At 41.3% G+C, this 22095-nt stretch overlaps 1 protein-coding gene across 2 annotated transcripts in view; it reads left to right on the top strand.

Moving 5' to 3' along the window:
- Window positions 1-22095, top strand: part of DGKH (diacylglycerol kinase eta) — a 222269-nt gene that overhangs the window by 1048 nt on the left and 199126 nt on the right. For both annotated transcript variants that reach the window (XM_067563173.1, XM_067563172.1), the window contains exon 2: window positions 10314-10490. In XM_067563173.1, the coding sequence (XP_067419274.1) occupies window positions 10314-10490 (177 nt within the window). The remainder of the gene's footprint in view (window positions 1-10313; window positions 10491-22095) is intronic.

Below are 22095 nucleotides of genomic sequence, written 5' to 3'. Positions count from 1 at the left end.
CATTGACCTGACACTGCATTTGAAATGGACGAAATGCAAGGCTATGCTGCAGCTGCGGGTGAGTTTGTGCCTGAAGGGCTGTGTGATTTCTTTCCAAGTTGAAGTGTCACTCAGGTGCTCTCCTTGCCCCTGCTTGCGTCTCCACCGCCCGTGCAAATTTCACTTTGTTTTGTTGTCGGTTTTGTACAGATGGTCCAGGATAAGGATATTTTTCGGCTGGTTGTTTCTGCATTTGCATTTTCAAGAGTGAAGTAGTCTTACCCTGTATCTCTCTGAAGAAACCCATAGTGAATTAAATTTAATTCTAAACAGTTAAGATTCGTCAGCCTTACCTTTGTTCTGTTGCTCTAGAGTGCTTTGCCTTTAACCCCTGGATATTTTTGTCCGTTTGTTTGTATTGTTTGAAAGTTCAGTGCCCTCCAAACATTCCCTACACAGATTCCCCAAATTCTACTTGAGAAGCTGCTTTGATAGCGAAAACAACTGCACGCATTTTTCAATAACATGTAGCCGACACTGAAACAATCAAGCAAACGTGAAAGGAAATCTCTTATTTTTGCCTTCTTAAGATATTAGCCATCGTGGGAGGAAAACGGAGAAACTGGTTCCCATTTAATATGTTATTTTATTAAACTATAATATTTACATCGAAGGCCACCATCTAAAACTTAGCTGAAACTCAGGATACAAAGCAAATTCAGTCACACAGGTTGGAAATCCTAGCGGTCTGGCTGAAGGATTCAGACACGTTACCTTCTGACAGAACAGTGACTTGAATAAACAAGGAACAAAACTGCTCTGTTACCCCTTTCGTTATGGGCAAGATTTGCCCTTATACCTGTCTTTAACATTTAATTGCTGCATTATAAGAGCAAACAAATGAATGCATAGTTTTAAAGTTACCTACTTTAGTGATGCTTTTAGCAAAACTGTAACCTATTAGAACACAGGTGGTTTTTTTAAACTTAGCCAGTCTGTGGTTACATCTTTTCAATAAGAGCCACATCACTATTATTGCATCAATGATCTATATCTGGCTTTCTATTTAAAAAAAAAAATTCACAGAGGAAATTGCAGCATGGAAAATTAGAAAGTGCACAGACCCTGAAAAAACCATAGAGAAGGACAAACATTCTAGCGGAAGCTACTTCATTTTTTTGCCGTTTCCAGATTTGTATATATTAATTACCCATTCCAGTTGTCTGCAGTTACATGGAATGGCTATTCCTATGTTTCTCTGTGAACTACCAAAAATGTATGTGGAATGGAAAATACAAGTTCACCTGCTTCTAAAATCAGGGCTGTTCATGTGTAAAATTTCTAACTTCAGTGCAATTATTTTCTGTATTTAAGGTGCACTTTTACAATGGAAAAACTCCCACTGACTTCAGCCAGAGCTTGATCAAGCCTTTACTAATTTCAAATATGTAGAAGTAACACACAAGAATATGATGCCCAGTCCTGCAGTCCTCATACAGAGATTCAATTATTTTGTTTGTGTTAAGCTTGAAGGATCAGCCAATTTATGCATACTTAAATTAGAAATATACACAAACGTGTGTTACACATGGTTGGTAAAACTAAGGAATCTAGAATCAAACATTGACTTAATGCTGGCCACCTATGATGTGTAGATTTGCTCTTCTGTCAGATGTTCATTCTCATGTGACATAAGAGCTGCTACTTTTCAAAATACTGCCTTTGTCTTGGCTCATACTGCCTTTTTCATAGTATTCCATTCCTCTTCATCTAGAAGTATACTGAAGTGCTTGTGTAGCCTGTACTTTAGGAAGCCACCTCAGCCACGACTGTGGTAAAAATTCTGTAGCCATTCTGTTCCACAGCAGCATATAGGTGTATGGTTATATTTTGCTTTGTGTTTTTTTTATTATTAAGGAGGTCGTGTGGAGAATAATAGACAGACAGAATAACAGAATTCAGACAGGCAGCACATAATCACCTGAGCTGAAATTAATTTTCTCCAGATACGAAGTCCAGTTAAACAATTGTACTTAGCACTTATATACAAACAGTAATCTTCACAGTTAGAAATGGTTTAATAATACTTATTAAATAATAAGATGAACAATGCTTTATTAATCTAATAGCTTTATTTGACCAGCTCCTCTCAGAACAGCCTGTGAGGTAAATAAGTATTATCCTCACTTTACAGATGGAAAACTGAGCCAGAAAGGTGAGGTTACTTGCCCAAAATCACGAGAATCAACATGAGAGCTGAAGTTCTTTTCTCATGTTTCTGTGATCAAATCATATTTTCTCCCAGAGAAAATTATAATATCTAACACTCTTATTGTAGATGGGGTTTTGTCATGCTGCTCCTATTGACAATATTCAAAGTTGTACAGCTAAAATCTCTGTGTTTAAAAACAATTAAGGTGATTTGCCCAGCCCTTTGTTGTTCCTTAAATATGAAGAAGCTGAACTTCAGCTGGTGAAAACGGTCATAACTCCATTGACTTCAATGGCACTATGCTAGATTTCACCACTTGAGGATCTGCACTGAAATGTTCACATTTTACTTTATTCTCTCCACCAATCTTCATCTGCTTTAGTTCTGATTAAAGTGTTTACGACTATTACAAATAGTATGAAATGTCAATATAGGTTAAACAGAAAATAAGAATAAAACACTTCTAATTATATATATACATTTATATGTACTTACATATACAGCTATTAATTATATATATATATCTTATATATATATATATATAATAGCTGTATATGTAAGTACATATAAATGTTTCACCATGCACCATGAACCCGATTCAACTCACAGCAAAGTCAGTGTTATTCATTCTAATGGTCAAATTCACGGTTGGCTATAACATGATGTATATATCGCAACTTGAGAATTTCTTATACCAAATCTGACTTAAATCAGTTTATCTTATAATTTAAATTAATAACAAAGGTATAATTGTAGTAGTTTTGCAAGAAGAAACTGTCATCCTCAAATGAGGCAACTATCATTGGCAGTTTTGTCTGTATGAGGACTGTGGCCCTGATTATGTAGATTAGTGCCTTTCTAAAGTAGAACCAGTAGAAACATTGACATTTTATACATTGACTCTGTACAGGCACAATATGTACTTCTACAATAAGAATTTTTTACATTCATATAAATGAACAGTTCAGGGTGATTAACATTTAGCGCTTATACAACTTTCTTCACCTTCAAAGCACTCTGCAAACATAACTTATTGCAGCATATAAAGCATATAATTACACAAACTTCCATTAAAATCTCTGAAGAAACCTTATTATGAATTATCTGTAATTATGGGCCATATCCTGTAATTTGGACAGATCTAGACTGCTGCTACTACGATAAGCACAAAACACCCCCAGCAGTGTAGCTTTTTCCACACCATTCCCCAGCATTCACATTTTGTAAAGCTGATATTTGCATTAGGAGAGAAAAAAATCTGTCTTTTGTGGCGGGCCATGGCCCTGCTGACAACTGACGTCCTGTAGCTGCTAGGGCAGAGTCATGCATTGGCTCTGGAGAGTGAAGGAAGGCAATGGGGACAGCCTTCAGGTGAGTCATGAGATCCATATTTAAACACATCTAGTAACTATTACACAGTACAAGGAGCATCTAGGACTATTGCTCAAGCTCACAGAGTGGTATGGCAGCCACTGGGGAGCTGCACTGCATTCCTGCACACTGGCTGTTCTCCTAGTCCTCCTGCACTTCATCCAATTAGTTGGGGTTTCATAAACTCATAGCATTTTAAGGCCAGGAGGGACCATTAGATCATCTAATTGGATCGCCTGTATTTCACAGGCCATTAAATGTCACCAGTTTACTCTGCATTGAGCCCAATAACTTGTGTTTGGCTAAAGCATAATTTCCAGAAAGGCATCAAGTCTTGATTTCAAGACATTGAGAGATAGAGAATCCACCACTTCTCTTAGTAGCTTTTTCCATTGGTTAATCACCCTCACTGTTAAAAATATGATCCTTATTTCTAATTTGAATTTGTATGGCTTCAGCTACCAGCCATTGGTTCTTGTTACGCCTTTCTCTAATGCAGTGTTTCTCAATTAAATTTGGCCACGGAACCCTTTTGAACTCGATAAATAATTGCAGAACCCCCCAAACTCTTAACAGTATTTTTACATATAGGGCCAAAAAAAATGTCAAAATAAGCAAATTATATACAAACAACTAGGTCAGCATTTCTCAATTAAATTTCCCCGCGGAACCCTTTAGGCTCTGCGGGGAAATTACACTCATACTCGATACCCTCCACTGAAAAATCTGGGACATCTTCCCTTTTTCGGCGGCGCGGAGAACAGCTGCTCTCGGTGGCGCAATGTCACTTTCTCACGGATCCCTAATAGTGTTTCCACGGAACCCCAGGGTTCCGCGGAACACCAATTGAGAAACACTGCTCTAATGGGTTAAAGACCCCTTGGATATTTTCTCCCCATGAAAGTACTTACACACTGTAATCGAATCATCTCCAAATCTTCTTTTTGATATGCTCAGCAGGTCGAGCTCCTTAAGTCTCTCCTTGTAAGGTATTTTCTCCATTCCCACATCTTTTTCTGCCCCTTTCTCATTTTTCAACATCCTTTAAAATGTGGATATTGGAACTGGATGCAATATTCCTGTATCAGTCTCACCAATCACATACACAGAGCTAACACCTTCCTGCTCCTTCTCACTACTCCGTTGTTTATATATACACAACACTTGCATTAGCCATTTTTGCCACAATGTCACACTGGGCACTCATGTTCAGTTGCTTGTCCAGTATGACCCCTAAATCCTTTTCAGAGTCCCCACTTTCCAGAGTGCAGTCTCCATTCTGTAGGTATGGAGTGCATTCCTTGTTTCTAGATGTATAACTGCATTTGGCTGGCTGCAAGAAGCTGTCAGCAGTCTAATTAAATCCGTAGTCCTCTTGCACATGGTCTAGAGTCCACTAATCACAGGTTTAAGATGTGACAGAAGTGGGTTTTTTAACTTAAAAAAATCTGTCTAATATTGTAACTTTAATATGGTAAAATATTTTAAACCAATTGCTACATTATTAAATTCAAGATGTATTTTTAAATAAATCACCGACTCTCCAAAAAGTGAAACTGGTTTGGAAAAAAAAAAGATTAGTATATTGATCTGGAAGATACTGATGCTATCGATTTAAAAATGTCAAAATTCCAGTGTGAGGTCTTGATCCTGGAAACACTTACACATATTCTTAACTTTCAGCACCTAAGTGTTTACAGGGTCAGAGCCTAAATTAAATGCAACTAAATGCTACTTTAGAAAAAAAATCTAGGGCCTACTCCTATAAACACTTATGCAGGTGAGTTACTGTGCAGTCCCACTGAGTTAGAACATACAACCTCAAAGCTGTATACTTAGGTAACATGCAACCATGTGTCAGGTTTGATATCTTAATGTGCCTTTTTTCTGGTCAGGTTTTGTTCCTGTTTAGGCACTTATCTTGCAGTGGTGCACCACATGGGAGCAGAAGTCCTCTTGTAAACTCTTTGTAGCAAGATATGTCATCTATTTTTGGTTTTGTACAGCACTGAGCACAATGAGGCCCCAAACCTATAATACAAATAATAATATTCACATACACAAATATTTGCAAGATCAAGCCTCATGCTCGCAAATATGGGAGCAAAGCCTATTCACCTTACTCACGTGCGTTGTCCCAATAACTTCAATGAAGTGCTTCCTACTGTGAGACATTCCATTGACTTAAATTAGACTATTCACAGTAGTAAGCACTAATGTAGTAGCAAATGTTTATATGATCAGGATAATAGTTGCATGGAAGGTCACATGTATGTATCTGAATATTAACCAAACACACACATATTCAATTTCAATACACATTCCTAAAGGATATTCCTCAATTATTTGTAATGAGTCTGGGTCTGTTGCAGTTTGTCATCTCAGGCTATGTCTACGCTCGAGATCTTACAGCTGTACCAATGCAGCTGCGCTGCTGTAAGATCTTTCGGGTAGCCGTTCTATGCCGAAAGTAGAGTGTTCTCCTGTCAACATAATTAAACCACCCTGAACAAGTGGCGCTAGTTTTGTCGGTGGGAGAAGCTCTATTGCCGACATAGCACTGTCCACACCAATGCTTCTGTTGGTGTAACTTATGTCACTATGGGGTGTGTTTTTTCATACCCATGAGCAGCATAAGTTATAGTGACAAAAGTGATAGTTTAGACAGCCTCATTATCATTGGTTTATAGAAAAGGAGATCCACATATGTTCCACTTTGGAGAAGAATGAAACATGGGCATATTCATCCTTTAGAGTCTTTTGTTACCCACAATCAAAAGCAAAAACGAGAGTCCTGTAGCACTTTAAAGACTAACAAATTTAATTTCTGCAGGCATAAGCTTTTGTGGGCTGTAACCCACTTCGTCAGATGTAAGGAATAGAAATCAGAGAGGAGGTGTGTGTGTGTGTGTGTGTATATATATATATATATATATATATATATATATATATCCAAGGATAGGTAACAACAATGGGGAAGGTAGATAAAAGCAAAGTCCATTCAGTTAGAGTAGTTGAGGCCTATTCACAACCATTGATTAGGAGGTGAGAATGTGTGAACAGTGACAATTACTTCTTGTAATGAGAGAACCATTCCAAGTCCTGATTCAGACCCAGTTTGATTGTGTCAAGTTTGCAGATGATTTTTAGCTCAGCAGTTTCTCTTTGAAGTCTGTTTTTGAAGTTTTTTTGTAGAAGTATGGCAACTTTCAAGTCAGTGACAGAGTGTCCTGGGAGATTGAAGTGTTCTCCAACTGCTTTATGGATGTTATTTTTTATGTCTGATTTGTGTCCATTTATTCTTTTGTGTAGTGACAGTCCGATTTGGCCAATGTATGTGGCAGAGGGGCATTGTTGGCACATGATGGCATATATTACATTAGTAGATGTGCAGGTGAATGAGCCCCTTATGGTGTGGCTGATGTGGTTAGGACCAATGATGGTGTCACTAGAGTTGATGTGTGGGCAGAGCTGGCAACGAGGTTTGTTGCAGGGGTAGGTACCTGGGTTGGTCTTCTTGTATGGTGTACGGTTGCTGGTGAGTATTTGCTTCAAGTTGGGGGGCTGTCTGTAAGCAAAGATAGGCTGCTTGGAAATGTATATATATACCTCCTATCTGATTTCTATTCCTTACATCTGACGAAGTGGGTTACAGCCCACAAAAGCTTATGCCTGCAGAAATTAAATTTGTTAGTCTTTAAAGTGCTACAGGACTCTCGTTGTTTTTACTGTATACAGACTAACACCTACCCCTTTGAAACAATCGAAAGCAATTAAGCTATGATGAAAAGTGCTATTCACAGCTAGTTATCATATCTGTGGTGTGGTGCTAATGGCAGGATTTGGCTTCTAAAGATAATTGTTCCAAGGAATGACACAGAAAATAACGTGCTAATTCCTTTAAAATATTTACAGTAGAATAAGGCACTATTTAAAATAAGCAAAGGTGACAGAATCTGACATAAGAGCCTTACACAACAACATGGAATCAAGGCCCTGATCCTGCAAAGATTTATGCAGTGCTTAATTTCACACACTTTGAGGAGTCCCATTGAAATGGGACACCTCACAGTGTGTGAAATTAAGCACATGAATAAGTGTTTGTAGGACTGGGGCCTTAACTTTGGTTTCCATTTTGTTTCTGTAACATATTAATGATTTCTCAGATTTCTTCCTAGAAACATTAATGGAATTGTGGATGAAATATATATTTCTTTGCCTTATGATAATACACAGACTGACAAACATTTGTGTGTTTTTGTTAAATGTAAAATACTTATCCTTATACACTGATTATATACCAACAGACCGCAAAGAATCTTTTTTAAAAAAAAAATCCCACAGCTGAAACACTGGCAGTGTGTCACAAAGGTTTGAGCTGCAGGACATGAAACACAAAAGTTTGAGCTGCAGGACATGAAACTAAAGAGAGTGACAAGTAAAAAATGCAAGTGAAGGAAACAACAGAAACATGGCATTAGGAAGGTGGACAGACAATAGGAGAAAATAACTGGAGACCTATCCTTGCAGTTGTGCAGTGTTTCAGGCACTTGGGAGGGGGGAACAAAATATATTAATAGTGTCCTATTATTTATTTGTATTATGGCAGTACCTAGGAGCCTCAATTATGGGCCACGACCTCATTATGCTAGGCATTGAACAAAGAACAAAAAAGTCTCCACCCCAAAGAGTTTACAAGATAAGGTTCAAACTTTAAACTGAACCAATGCAACAAAAGTCTCTCCCATCCACAGCAAAGAGGTGTCATATTTTTAAATGCTTTCTACATTCTAATAACCCACTACCAAGCAATGTTTTTATACCTCAAAAAGGGAGGGAAAAAACCCTTAAAAAACCCTCCATGAAGTCCACTGGTGACATCACTATTACTAATTTATATTAAATTGAAGGTGCTCAAATTTTACAGTGATGGGTAATATAAATCCTTAGGACTATGCTACACTAGAAAATTACACTAGGATAACTATGTTGGTTGTGTGGTTTTTAGACCTATTTGTTTATACCATTATAGGCTCTAATGTGTATGCAGTTACACCAGTATAAAGGTGCTTTATGCTGGGATAAATTCTGCTTCTTGAGCCGGACCAAGTTATATCTGTGTAAAGCACTTTTATTTTGGTAAACATTCGAGGGATTCTGCAGCTTTAAAGCAGCAAAACTTTCTAATGTAGATAGATAAGCCCTCAAATAGACAGTGTTCATCTAGACATGCCATATTCGACTGCCATGAGGTCACTGACTTTGTCTTCACTGCAATAAAGGTGTATTTTTTAAAATCTAGAGATAGCCATCTTGATGTAAATCCTAGTGGAGACAAGGCACAGGTAGTTTTTTACCTCAGTGTAGCTAGTTGAGGTCAACACTATACCTCCTACCCAGGGTCTACCTCCAGTAGCTACACTGAGAACTACCTGTGCCTTGTCTCCACTAGGATTGTACATCCAGATTAAAAAGTTTGGTGATGCAATGAAAGCATAGCCGCTGACATCTAGGGGAGCAGATTATATCAGTGGTTCCCAACCTGTGGCTTGCAGGCCACTCTTCCAAAGTGGCCTGCCACTCCCTTCCCAGTGGCCGCAGAACGGAGATGCTGCCTAAGGACCCAGGTGGAGTGCATTGCCATGGGGCTACAAGACCAGTGCAGGCTCCTTAATGCAGCCAAAGGGATGGGAGATCAGCGCTCCCCTTTCCCTGGCTGTAACTGGAAGCATGGCAAAGCGCATTGCCTGGGTCCATAAGCATTGGGGTCCCTGCTGGAGCCAGAGGGAGGGAAGTACTGATCTCTTGTCCCCCTGGCTGCAGAAGGGAGCCCAGCCACTGCCTAGGGACCCAGATGGAGCGCGCGGGGCTATAAGACTCGTGCGGTTTTCTTTCTGCACCCGAGGAGGGGGCTGCTGGCGGAGACTGGTGGCCCTTCAGGGTTGTAAAAATCGTATCTGTGGCCCTCGAGCGAAAAAGGTTGGGAACCACTGGACTAGATTCTTACCAGCGGTCCCAGACAGAGGTGGTCAGAGTGTGGCGGCGATGAGAAGCAGCTGAGACTCCAGCAGCGAACCCTAAAGCTTCTGCCCTTGCCTTAGTGCCGGGGCGGGTGTCACGGCACGTTTGGTGTGTCTTGGCTGGGGGCAAGGGAGGGTGAGGGGACACTTGCATCCGGCCAGGCACGTCGTGGCTCCTTCGCTGCCTCCTTCCCTTCAGCCAGAGGTGCCTTGTACAGCCGAGTTGCGCGGAAAGTTACCCAGGGGGAGGCCCGGCAGCGAGCGGGGGGAAAGGGAGGGCGCAGCGGCCCTGCGGAGCGAGCAGGAGGCGCGGGGCCCGGTCCGAGGGGGACGATGCCCCGGCCCCGAGCCTGGGTTGCAGCCTGACCGTCCCCGCCTGTGGCTCTCAGCGGGAGCCGCCGGGGGCTCGGAGTCTCCGGGGATGGCCGCCGGCGGGGCAGCGGGATGCCGCCCCGCTGGAGGGGGAGAAGGGGAGCGTGTCCCCGCCGCTCTCCCGGGGGCAGCGGCCGTCAGGCGGGAGCCGGGCGCGCGTCCCTGCCTCGGCTGCGGAGCGCAGGGGGCAGGCGGCGGAAGATGGCGGCCGGGCGGGCGGGCCGCTCCTGGGCCAGCGCTGCTGACTGCGGGCGGCGGCTCCTCCTCAGCTTGGTCCCCGCCGCCGCCCCGCCCTGCCCGGGGAGGGGGGAGCGGCAGCAGCCCGGGCTGAGCCGAGCTCGTGTGCTCTCTCTCGACAGGAGTCCGGGAAGATGGCCGGGGCCGAGGCGGGGATGAGCGGCGCCGGGATCCAGCAGCCGCAGCAGCAGCCCCAGCCGGCGGCGGCGGGAGACGAGTCCTCGGACAGCGAGGGGGAGCACGAGGGCCCCCAGAAACTCATCCGGAAAGTGTCCACCTCGGGCCAGATCCGCAGCAAGGTAAGAGCCGGGCGGGGACGGTGCCCGGGACACCCCCGGGGAGCTCGGGGAGAGGGGGCTGGAGCAGCTTCTGCATCCCGAGTCCCGGGACGGTGCCTGAGTCTCTGCGCCTGCTGCCGCCTCCCCCAGCTGCGGCGTCCGCATCTCTCCCCGCCTGCAGGGGGCTGAGCGATCGGGCTGGGGGAAGAAGCCGCTTGCAAAGCCCGCAGCCTCCCCGCTGCGTCCCGGGCAGAGAGAGAGAGGGGCAGCATCCGTCCCGCCAGCCCAGCTCCTCTCCCGCAGCTCCCGGCCCTGGAGTTTTCTCCATTCACTCTCGGGGCCGCTCGGGCTCGCAGCTGAGCGGCCTCCGCGCTGTGGTAACGCCAGGGTCCAGTGTGAGAGTGTCCCCGCTCGTGGGGGAGCTTGCTAGCCACAGTGGCCAGCTCCTCGCCTGCGGCCACGTTCAGGCAAAAGTTTTTGAAGCGGACGATTGCTCTTTGAAAGCAGGAGTGCCACGAAGGAAAAAACGATTTCCGTTTGAAACCCACGCTGGAAACATGGAAGGAAACGTCTATCCATTCCCCCGGTTAGGCGTGAATACTTAAAATAGCTGTCAAAAGTTAACGTTAATGTCTAAAGGAAACTTTTCTGGCTGCTCTGAAGTTACCCAGGTGGGAATTGGGTACATTACTTTCTCATTCTGATGGACTTCACACGCCTTTCCCGTAAAACTAAGGGAGATAAGAATGCTTGTGAGTCTCCAGATAACCAATGCTGAATAATTTCCTACTCAGGAGACTCTCAAAACACTTTACAAACTATGGCCCTGATCCTGCAACTGGATATGCACAGAGAAACTCTGTGCCTGCACAGTGCCCCATTGAAGCTAACGTTTCTATGGATGTAGTGGTCAGTAAGGACATTGAGCTACACAGCAAATATAGAGTTTTTAGGGTCCAAACGACTTTGTTCAGGCCATCATGGATCCCACTGCAGGTTTAGGGTCTATACAACAGGTCGTGGTTTTTTATGCAGAATTTCTGTTGCTGTCCATAAGGATCTGTTTGAGGATCAATGACAGAATATGGATTTCACTTAATTTTCTATTATAGTGCAGCCACCACTAGGTGAAAAGCATCAGCTGTTTAACAGCATAGAATAACTCCATGCAACAGTTTAGGGTACAAATAAATCTTACACAGAAATCCCCTGGTAAATATAACTGCTGTGTAGTGTAGGTTCAGAAAGCCTGGATTCTTGCTGTCATTTACAACTCACAATGATAATATGCAAACCAGAATATAAATAACTCTCCACCTAATTAAAACAGATATGCCTTTGTTAAAGAAAAGAAAGGTAATAAATACTTCACTAGCACTTTATTTTATAACTTGTGATGCATTATTTAAAAGTAGCTATATTTAGACAGACAACTCCCATTTAGTTTAAGGGTGTTGTATGTTTGCTATTGTAGTGGTTGGTGATCAGTGGTTACATGAAACCGCCAGAGCAAAGAACACCAAGGAACTGCTCTTTGACTCAGCTAGTCCCTTTCATTCCAATTAGATTTGTTAAGATTCATTTACTCAATGAGTGTGTTTGTAGGCTAAGGTTTTAATTAAATGGATTGGGTTTCTCTGACAGCTAATAATAAACATTTGAAAGAGACCAAAACAGGTATACTACATTTATTGCTCAAGTTTGTGGGGTGGTATAGTTTAACACTATTTTGTGTTGTTTTTCTCAAGTGATTGTTTACATAGTTACTTGAAACATTTCTGCAGCATGTATTGATTCCTTAGTTTAGAATACAAAAGCCTCTGCTAGAAATCATTTTTGTTTTAGTTTAGGAAGACTTTATTTTTAGATGTTTTGGTAGAGCTGATCATTGGTGAAAACTGCCACATAGTGGTTCTTTGCAGATGGAATCATTCAGTAATGGATTTTTTTAATGTTGTGTATATCATAGCATTTATCAAATACGGGTATATTAATAGGACTGCCTACCTTGCTCCTTTCATAAACATATATTTCAGGGGTGGCCAAACTGTGGCCCGTGAGCCGGATGTGGCTCTTTTACAGTTAAAGTGCGGCTTGCAGAGCCCCCTATGTCTGCCCGTTCTCTGCCTACTGGACTGGGGTGGGGAACTTGGAATTTCTGCCCTGTGGCAGGGTGGTGAGGCTAGAGGATTGTGCCCAGCAGGGAGGGAGATGTCAGGGGGCCCAGTAAGTTATATTTTGTCATTTCTAAAACTGGCAGTGCTCAAAGTAAGCTGCTAAATTTCAGCTCTTCTCCTGAATTAAATACAAAAAGCTTGTTTACTTGACCAAGGAAAAATGAAATTGGAAATTAATGAAAAGAAAGAAAACTACATTTGAAGACCTCCCTAGACTGATCAGTTATGCATTGCTCCTCAACTAAGACTTCTGTTGCAGCATTATTTATTGAAGGTCTCTTTTCACCCCACTTACTTATGTTGAGCAACACTTTTCTCCAAGAGTAACTCGGTTGATTTCAATGGTATTACTTTCACAGTATGTTGCTATTCAACATGTGTAAGAGTGACAGGATCTGATCTTTAAGAACTTAGTTTCTTAATTTATTTAGATGTGTGTGCGCGTGCATACAAACCACCTATCCACACTCTAAGGGCTTGTCCATGGTACAAATAGGATCATTGTCAATGACAAAATTCTGTCAGGGACCCTTAATTATCCCCCCTACCCTCTGGAAGGCAAACAGATTTGGACTTTGCAAGTTGTTCCCTCCACCTGTTTGGCAAAGTTGAAGACTGAAAATATCCTTAAGGAAAGCATCCTCTTTTTAAAACCTTTTTTAAAAGTTTAAGTATCTTGCTGTTTTTCACTGCCAGGGTATCGTACAAAAAGAGAGGCAGTCTTTAAGGTATCCAGGACCCAAATCATTTAGTGCTTTTTATAAGTTAAAACCAGCTTTTTTAAACCTTGCCCTGGAAGCTGCTGCCTACTATGGAGCACAGGTGTAATATACTCTCCGAAGAAAATGCCATTAAATAAACAGTTTTCCACCTTATGCATCATCTGCAGTTTGAATTGTCTTCAGCTGCAGTCTCAAATAGAGGGCACTGCAATAAATCCATAGATTATGTGAGTTCCCCTCCCTTCTTTTCCTCACTGTGTGTGAGGAAGTACACATTTAATATTTAAAATGTTGCTCACTGGGATAACCTTATGAAATAAGCATCTCATTTTCACTAGGGGTCTTGAGAAATAGCAGTCATACAATTTTGTAGCTGCATGCTCAGTACTGTACCAACAATATTATATGAAAGACAATTAACCTTAAAATAGCAGAAAACACTCTGCAGTCCAAAGACCAAATTCTGTCCTTATTTACACTAAATTTGGCTTATTATTTCAGTTTCTTTCAAGATGAAAGTTCAAAAGTTTCTTCAAAGTAGACAGTGTTGGTGCCTACTTAAACGGAAAAGGTAGCTTATTCCAGCTGTTTGGAGCAGCAGTTCCAAAAGTCTGCCTATCATAATCAGTTTGGTTCTAGTCACTTTAAAATTAACACAACTGGGTTTAGTGAAGAGCAAACTACAGTAGTAGGAAAACTGTAACTGTCTTGTTTCAGCTCTTAAGAATTGAAGCCTATCTGCGAGAAGAGGTTTCAATTTAGAGCTGATAGATTTTTAAAAAGTGTGTATGTCTCAGAGAAATGGTCCCTGAAACACTTTGAAGCAGATTAGATAGATGAGTGTAGTTACAGGTCCTGCTCCTCATTAACCAAGTAGGTATCAAGAATTGCCCTTCCACAGCTAATCTTGCTGCCTACTTTAATTGATTCATGGTCATGTTCTGGTGAATATATGCTTGCTCCTCAGGCTGGAAAAACAACCTCAGATCTATGGTTTATTGTGGAATGAAACAGATTTGTTCTAGGGAATATGCAGGCAACTACAGAAATAAAAATTTTGTGTGGTAAATAAACTTTTATCTTGTCGTGTGGACCATCTCTTCCCTTTCCCCCATCCCAAATATTTCTGCTGCTGCTTTTACACAAGTGCTCTAACAGGAGATTTTTATCTATACTACTGTGAGACATTTTCTTTTTATTTCTTTCTATATCATTTTTTTTAGAAAAGGGGTTGGGGAATAAAGATCAAGAGAATCTTTACCCAATTTTATGCTCTTGTGTGAGACTTCCACAGAACTTTGCAGACATGTTTCCATAGCCTGTCTAGGTGTGAAAGTCTTTTCCACAAATTTTTCAAGGTTTCATCCTTAATATTTAGTATTGTTATAATTTATTATTTACATGTCGGTAGCTTCCAAGAGGAAGACAAGGCATTTGCTGAAACATAATTGCTAAATATATCCTTCAGGCAGTACTGTAGCTTTCTTTGTAGGTTTTTTGTCCTATTTTGCATATTGGAATGCTTCTTTTTAAATATCCAGTGATATGACTCACATTGTTATAGTTCAGTGTTCCTGTGTGCTGGTTTAAGAAACATTTTCCATGCTTTAACAGCTTTTCAAGCCAAGTTATTTAAATAAAGATCATTCCAATTAGTTGAATTCAATTTTGTAGTAATATATATCTGAGGGAAAAATGGACGAGGTCTAACTAACAAATTACTAGTTTTGCAAAGCATTTTTCTTTTTAACTGTGGAATGGAAATTTAAATTTTGTTAAGGCTTATGTTTATGCTGAAAAGTATTTTGAGTAGCCAAGATTGTTTAAAGCTTCTTTGAAAACTGACATTTAAAATTAATGTCTTGTAACTTTTTCTGGGTTTTAGCACATTCTATTTGTTAGTTCAGATGGGTGTGACTAGAAAGTATTTGCTCTTCATGTAAGAGTATTGATGGACTTAGTTTATAATGGAATGTTTTATTAACTCGAATAGTTAAAATCAAGATTACCAAATGGCCATACAATAGGACCTCAAGACCAGACTGATTCCTACCCCTCCCCTCTGCTTACCGAATGCCCTTCTGACTAAAGAGTCCGAATGAACAGTTTATCTTGTAGTATGACCTAAAGATCACCAAACTCTGGCTTGGATGGAGTGCAAGAAGGAGTGTATTCCTGAAGAAAGAGCCCCCTCTAACAAAAATATCTTATCCCATCAAATTCAGGTGTTCAGTGCTAGCCACAGATGGCAAGAGTATACTGTGACTGCCATGCCAAAGCACAGGGAAGGAATGCTCTAGGAAACAGCTGTGTCTCAGTCTGTTTAAGGCTTTATAGACAATCCATCAACATCTTGAATTGTTTTCAGTGGTGAATGGTACAGAGCGCAGGTATAATTTACTCACATCGGACTGCCACATTTCATCATGCACTAGCTAGAACAGCCAAGTGGTTTTCAATAGTAGCCTATAATAGAATGCATAATATGACAGTAGTCTGTCCTGGAAGTAACCAAAGCATAGATTGCTGTGATGAGGTTTATATAAGAAAGATAGGCTAGACTATAAGAACAGCCATACTGGGTCAGACCAATGCTCCATCTAGTGCAATATTTTGTCTTCTGACAGTGGGCCAGAGGGAATGAACAGAACAGGTAATCATCAAATGATCCATCCCTTATTGCCCATTCCCACTTTTTGGCAAACAGAGGCTAAGGACACTTCAGAGTATGGTTTTGCTAGGATCATCTAGGCTAGCTGAGGATGATAGAAAGTGCCCTAGACAAAAAATGCCACTTAGGAATGGTGATGGTTTCATTATGAACCTCTGAAATGGAAGCTGAACATAACTCCTCATTTGAGGGATAAATTGCAGCCACTGCCCTTCCTTATGGTTTCCGCATCCATCTATCTATCAACATGACCTCCAGTTAGAATTGTGGATGAAGCTATCTCGGGCAGGCATGTATGACATGGAGGCTGCCGAGTCTGAGCTCAATGAGAAAGTCATGTAGAGCAGGGTACTGGCATACTAATGCCCAAAATATCAGTGACAGCTACAGCTGAAGCAGCACTGTGTAAGTGCAAAACCATATTACCATTTGTCTGATGGGGTAATTAAGGCACAGAGAGATTTGGTGAGTTGGCAGGATGGGCCCCTGGCTCTGGCATTGGCTATAGTATCAAGAGAACTGGATTTTGGTCTTGGGTAGACAGTTCATTTTCTGTGATTTGCTTACTGTGTCTTACTAGTATTTGGGGTGAAGATAGGCTGTGCTGTGCATGCATGTTATTTACTCAGCTGCAGGGTGAACATACGTATCTTGTTAAGTGTGCAACGGGTGAGACTGGCTTCATCAGGAATGATTAGAATGGCCAGGTCTGCTTGTTTTTTTTCAGTTTAATAATCTGTGACCTGACAATCTCACTTATTTAAAAAATGAAACAAAACTTTCTATCTTTGTCTGTGGAAAAGGGGAAAAAATTATATCCCCACTTGCCCCCTTAACTCCACCCCCCGACCCCAGGAAATTCCAAAACCAAAACTTTGTTTAAAAACCTCCCTATCAGTTATGGTTGCTAATTGACAACAATTTAGTTAGCTGTCACACTGATACTAAACCCAAGGAACTAAGGGCCAGGGGCAACTAAGCACAAGCAAACAAATAGTCGGGAATGAATGTCTTGTACTGCACACATAATAAAGCGGAATGTTATTCTTATATAACCCATGTGTTTCATCACAACACAGCAACCATAATGGTGACCCAAAATAACTGTTATTTCATTGGTAAGCTCAAAATATAAACTCTACACAAGAAACTTAGGAAAAGAAACAGGCCCTGATCCAGCAAACCATTTAAACATGTTAGTAGCCCCATTAATGTTTATGGTATTTATCACATTCTTAGAGTTAGCATGTTCTTAAGTGCTTTTGCTGGATCAGGACCATAAACATTATATATACATATTATGCCACATTGGTCAATAGGTTCACATAAATGTATACCTTAACTACTGATGCTTTTCTCTGCAGTTCGTATATTTGCTGTTTTGTTTGAATAATCTTTTTTTAAATAAGCTTGCTGATATTTTATAAATGTTACTGTTCAGCAATATTATTTTAAAAAGAAAATATTTAGTTAACATAAAATCTCCAACAGTCCTGGTAGGAGAGTTAATGCTGTGTTGTGATGAAATAAGTATTACTTTATACTTGATGAGAAAAATGTTTATTATGTGTGTAGTGGCCTTTATGATGTCCTTAGCTATTCATTTCCTTGCTTTTAAATGTTTGGGTTTTAAATGTGAGAGATTACTTATTGTCACTTAATAACCTTAACAGGTTTTTGAAACTAAGTATTTAGTTTTTGTGAGGTTGTGAGGTTCCATACTTGTTCAATGGGAAGTGAAAAACATGGAAACCCCCCCTCCAGAACTATACAAGAAGAACCTTTGAGAGGACGTACATTTCACAATCCAGTGGATCCTCCGTGAAAGGAATGAGTGAAACTCCTGTAAAACAATGCTGTCTACGCATGTAATCTTGCTGTTGTGCTGAGATGACCTGACTACACTAGAAAATTGTGTTGTTTTAACTATGTTGGTCAGGGGTGAAAAATCTATATCCCTGAGTGATGTAGTTAAACCGACCTGAGTGAGTCACCATGTAGACGGTGCTAGGAAGAATTCTTCCATTAACCTAGCTACTGCCTCTTGGGGAGGTGGATTACTTACAGTTATGGGAGAACCCTTCCCATTGGTGTAGATTGTGTCTACACTGAAGCGCTGCAGTGGTACAGCTGTGCTACTGTAGCATTTTAAGTGTGGACAATCCCTAAGTTCTATGTCTCTGGAAATTTAACTGAATCCAAAGAGGTGACAGGCTACATTGGATGGCCACATACTGTTATGTGGTTGCTTAACCACAGCTACTCATTTTGTGACTGTCTCACTGACATCACTTATGGCTGCTGTTGTGCTCAGGAACAGTGTGCGGGGGAGTGCCTACCCCAAATCTCTGGGATGGTCTACACTGTAGAAATGCTGTGTAAGCTGTACCTCTGTAAACATTTACACTACAACATTGCTTCCACTGATGTAAGTCACCCACTGCACCGAACTAATAACTCCACCGTAGCGAGAGGTGTAGCACTTAGGCCGATGTAGTTAGGATGACGTAGTGTCCATGTAGATTGCCTGTAACTGCCTGTTAGCCTGTTATCTGTCAGACCTGCGTGGGGCTCCAGCTGAGGCTGCCAGCCCTCCATGCAGTCCCATTTAAGTCGGTGCCAGCACTCCTGGTGAGGGTGTACACCACCAGCAGAAGGAGGGTAGTGTGGACTTGAAAAACTGCAGTAATTTTCTGAGGTGGTTGTATGTCAACCTAACTTAGGTCATCTCAATTTTGTAGTGTAGACAAGGCCTTAGTGAGGAGGATAGGATTTCCCTAGTTTGGTAACAGCTGAGGAAATCTAAATGGGTGCTTGTGGCCAATTGTTAGTCCCAGCTGCCCATCAGGGAGAAATTCCTCCTTCCACTTATGCATCCACTGTTGATCATGGAGGAGGTGGACGTGGAAACCAACACCTGTACTTGTTTTAAATCTCTCTTAGTAACTTGTGCATCCTGCCCATCCCCCCACTCTTTCCTGGTTTCTGCTCTGTGAGGGTTTGTGTGGTAACTTGCAGAGAGAGAGAGAGGCAGGAAAGGGGGAGACTGGAGTCCAAGAGGGCTGCTGAGGGTGGAGATTTGGAGGAATCCTGGGTACATGTGGTTGCTGTCTCCTGAGTGGTGCCACACTGTGATGAGTGCTAGGCATGGTTACACTCTCTTCTGCATCATCAGTACTGACCTATTTCAGATTGATCATCCTGGAGCCGTTCTGCTGGCTGATATCCTTACTGCTAATGAAGTATTGTAACCATATATTATTACTTGACTATTCGTATAGCACTGTATTTGTGTTGTACAGACAAACATTAACATATCTCTTTCCCAAGAAACTGACAATTTAAATTAGATATAATGCAGAAGATATAGGAGGGGGAATGGAAGGCAAGGGTTGCATTAACGAAAGATTATGATGTACTACTTGTTATGTACCTTGTTAATTTCTTTTGTGTGTTAATTTTCAGTATTATAATATGGATACTGTCGGGGATGAAGGCTGGGTAGAGATCTGCAATAAAAGGCTAACAGAGAAATGAGTTACTTTGGGCCATTGAAGAAGAACACACATTTCAGGTTAAACCAGAGCTTTTATGGAAACAAGAATGTATTTTTATAGTTCACACAGCTTCTCATTAAAGGTAAAATAAACAGATGTAACCTTTGTAATCATCAGACCTACAGCTCTTTGATAGTGTTAAACTTGATTTTTTTCCCCAGGAGTGAATTTGTCTGAGCAGACACTACATACAGTGTAGACGTCTTCATTACAATATAATGTGCCTTTGCAATTTGAAGCTATGAAGCTTTCTTCACAAAGCTTGATTGACTGCTGCCTTTTCTTTGTGTCATGAATGAACATGAATACATGAAGGTATTCTATAACAAGACACTATTTCCTGTTTATTGAGGTTTTACCTTTTAAGATGCAATGAAAGGATTTCTCCATGTAGTGGATTCCCTGCTTAGAATTTTGTAGTCCCTTTACACACACTGTTTTATTATTTATTTTATTATGAATTTACTGTTAGCATTTTGGTAGTGTCCACAATCTGCCTAGGAGCAATAGGCATGCAAGACACTGTCTCTGTCTCATAGTGTTTAACTTCTAGAGACTGGATTGTGCTCCTGCGCTCCATCCTGTATATGCAATGGTGTGTAGCTGTGCTGCTCCAGGAGCAGTGAAAGGAAATAATTGTGCCTACCCTCTGCTGACCTGTTTCTGGGGAGCAGGGAGTGTCTAGTGCCTGTTTACCCCTGCGTGCCTGGACCCAAAGCTTTGGCAGACAGCTTTCGTATAGATGTGTAATCTTGCCCTCCTTATGTCCCTGTGGGACTGCATGGCCCTAGGCCATACTCTAGCCCTAGGAAGAAAAACAGATAAAGGGTAGGGAAAACAAATAGAAAATTAATTTAAATTACGATCTTTAAATCAGCTATTATTAAGTATCAGCTATTCCCATAGCTGCTCTAAGTAGCCATGATCAGCTGGCCAGTTTCTTGTATTTTCATAGAAATGGGTCTTGAGGAGGAGGGCAGGGGTATTGGCCGTCTATACGAATTGATGGAGGGTATTCCATGTGGGGTTAAGTGAGCAAGATGAGAACATATGAAAGGCCATACTGGATCAGACCAATGGTCCTTCTAGCCCAGTATCCTGTCTTTTGACAGTGGCCGGTGCCAGATACTTCAGAGGGAGTGAGCAGAATAGGACAATTTATTGAGTGATCGACCCTTTGTCGTCTAGTCCCAGCTTCAGCAGTTAGAGGTTTAGGGATACCCAGGGCATGGGGTTACATCCCTGACCATCTTGGCTAATAGCCATTGATGGACCCTATCCTCCATTAACTTATCTAATTCTTTTTTGAATCAAGTTATATTTTGGCCTTTGCAGCATCCCCTGGCAATGAGTTCTACAGATTGACTGAGTTGTGAGAAGAAGTACTTCCTTATGTTGGAGGCTTGGAAGCAAAACTTCCTTATGTTTGTTTTAAACCTGCTGGTTCATGTGTGATGTGCAGGGGTAAATAGCACTTTCTTCACACCATACATGATCTTTCAAATCACTATCATATCTTTCCTCAGTCTTCTCTTTTCTAAGCTGAACAGTCCCTGTCTTTTTATTCTCTCCTCATATGGAAGCTGTTCCATCTCCCTAATCATTTTTGTTGCGCTTCTCTGTACTTTTTCCAATTCTAATACATCTTTTTTGAGATGGGATGACCAGAACTGCATGCAGTATTTAAGGTATGTATGTAGTATGGATTTATATAGTAGCATTATGACATTTTCTGTCTTCTTATATATCCCTTTCCTAATGGTTCCTAACTTTCTGTGAGCTTTTTGATTGATACTGCACATTGAGCAGATTTTTCAGAGAACTACTCATGATGACTCCAAGATCTTTCGTGAGTGGTAACAGCTAATTTAGATCCTGTCATTTTGTCTATATAGTTGGGATGATATCTTCCAATATGTATTTATCAACACAGAATTTCATCTGCTGTTTTGTTGCCCAGTCACCTGAAGAGATACGTTTGTAACTCTTTGCAGTCAACTTTGGATTTAATTTTCTGGAGTAATTTAGTGTTGTCTGCAGATTTTGCCACCTCACTGTTTACTCTTTTCCAAATCATTTATGAATATGTTGAACAGCCCTGGTTCCAGTCCAGATCCTTGGGGGAGCCTGCTATTTACTCTCTCCACAGTTAAAGCTGACCATTTATTCCATTTGTTTCCTATATTTGAACCAGTTACTGATCCTTGAGAGGACTTTCCCTTTTATTCTCTGACAGCTTACTTTGCTTAAAAGCCTTTGGTGAGGGATCTTATCAAAGGCTTTCTGAAAGTCAGGGTATGTCTAAACTGATGGCGGCAAAGTTGCCACCATCAGATAGACTTATCTGGATTGACTGAGCGGTCAGTGTAGATGTGCTCAATCGATCAGGAAGTCGACGTACTAAAACCACCTCCTCAAGTGGTGTAGTGCTGCATCTGTTCCCGTTGGCGCAGTGCAGTGAAGACACCACGCAGAACAGAAGTACAGCAGTCGATGGGA

Source organism: Emydura macquarii, unplaced genomic scaffold, assembly GCF_026122565.2.
Source record: "Emydura macquarii macquarii isolate MOO-44397 ecotype Brisbane River unplaced genomic scaffold, CSIRO-AGI_Emac_v2 contig_2473, whole genome shotgun sequence".
Classification (NCBI taxonomy): domain Eukaryota; kingdom Metazoa; phylum Chordata; order Testudines; family Chelidae; genus Emydura; species Emydura macquarii.
Note: the sequence above shows the minus strand (reverse complement) of the source record. Positions and strands in the feature narration are given on the sequence as shown.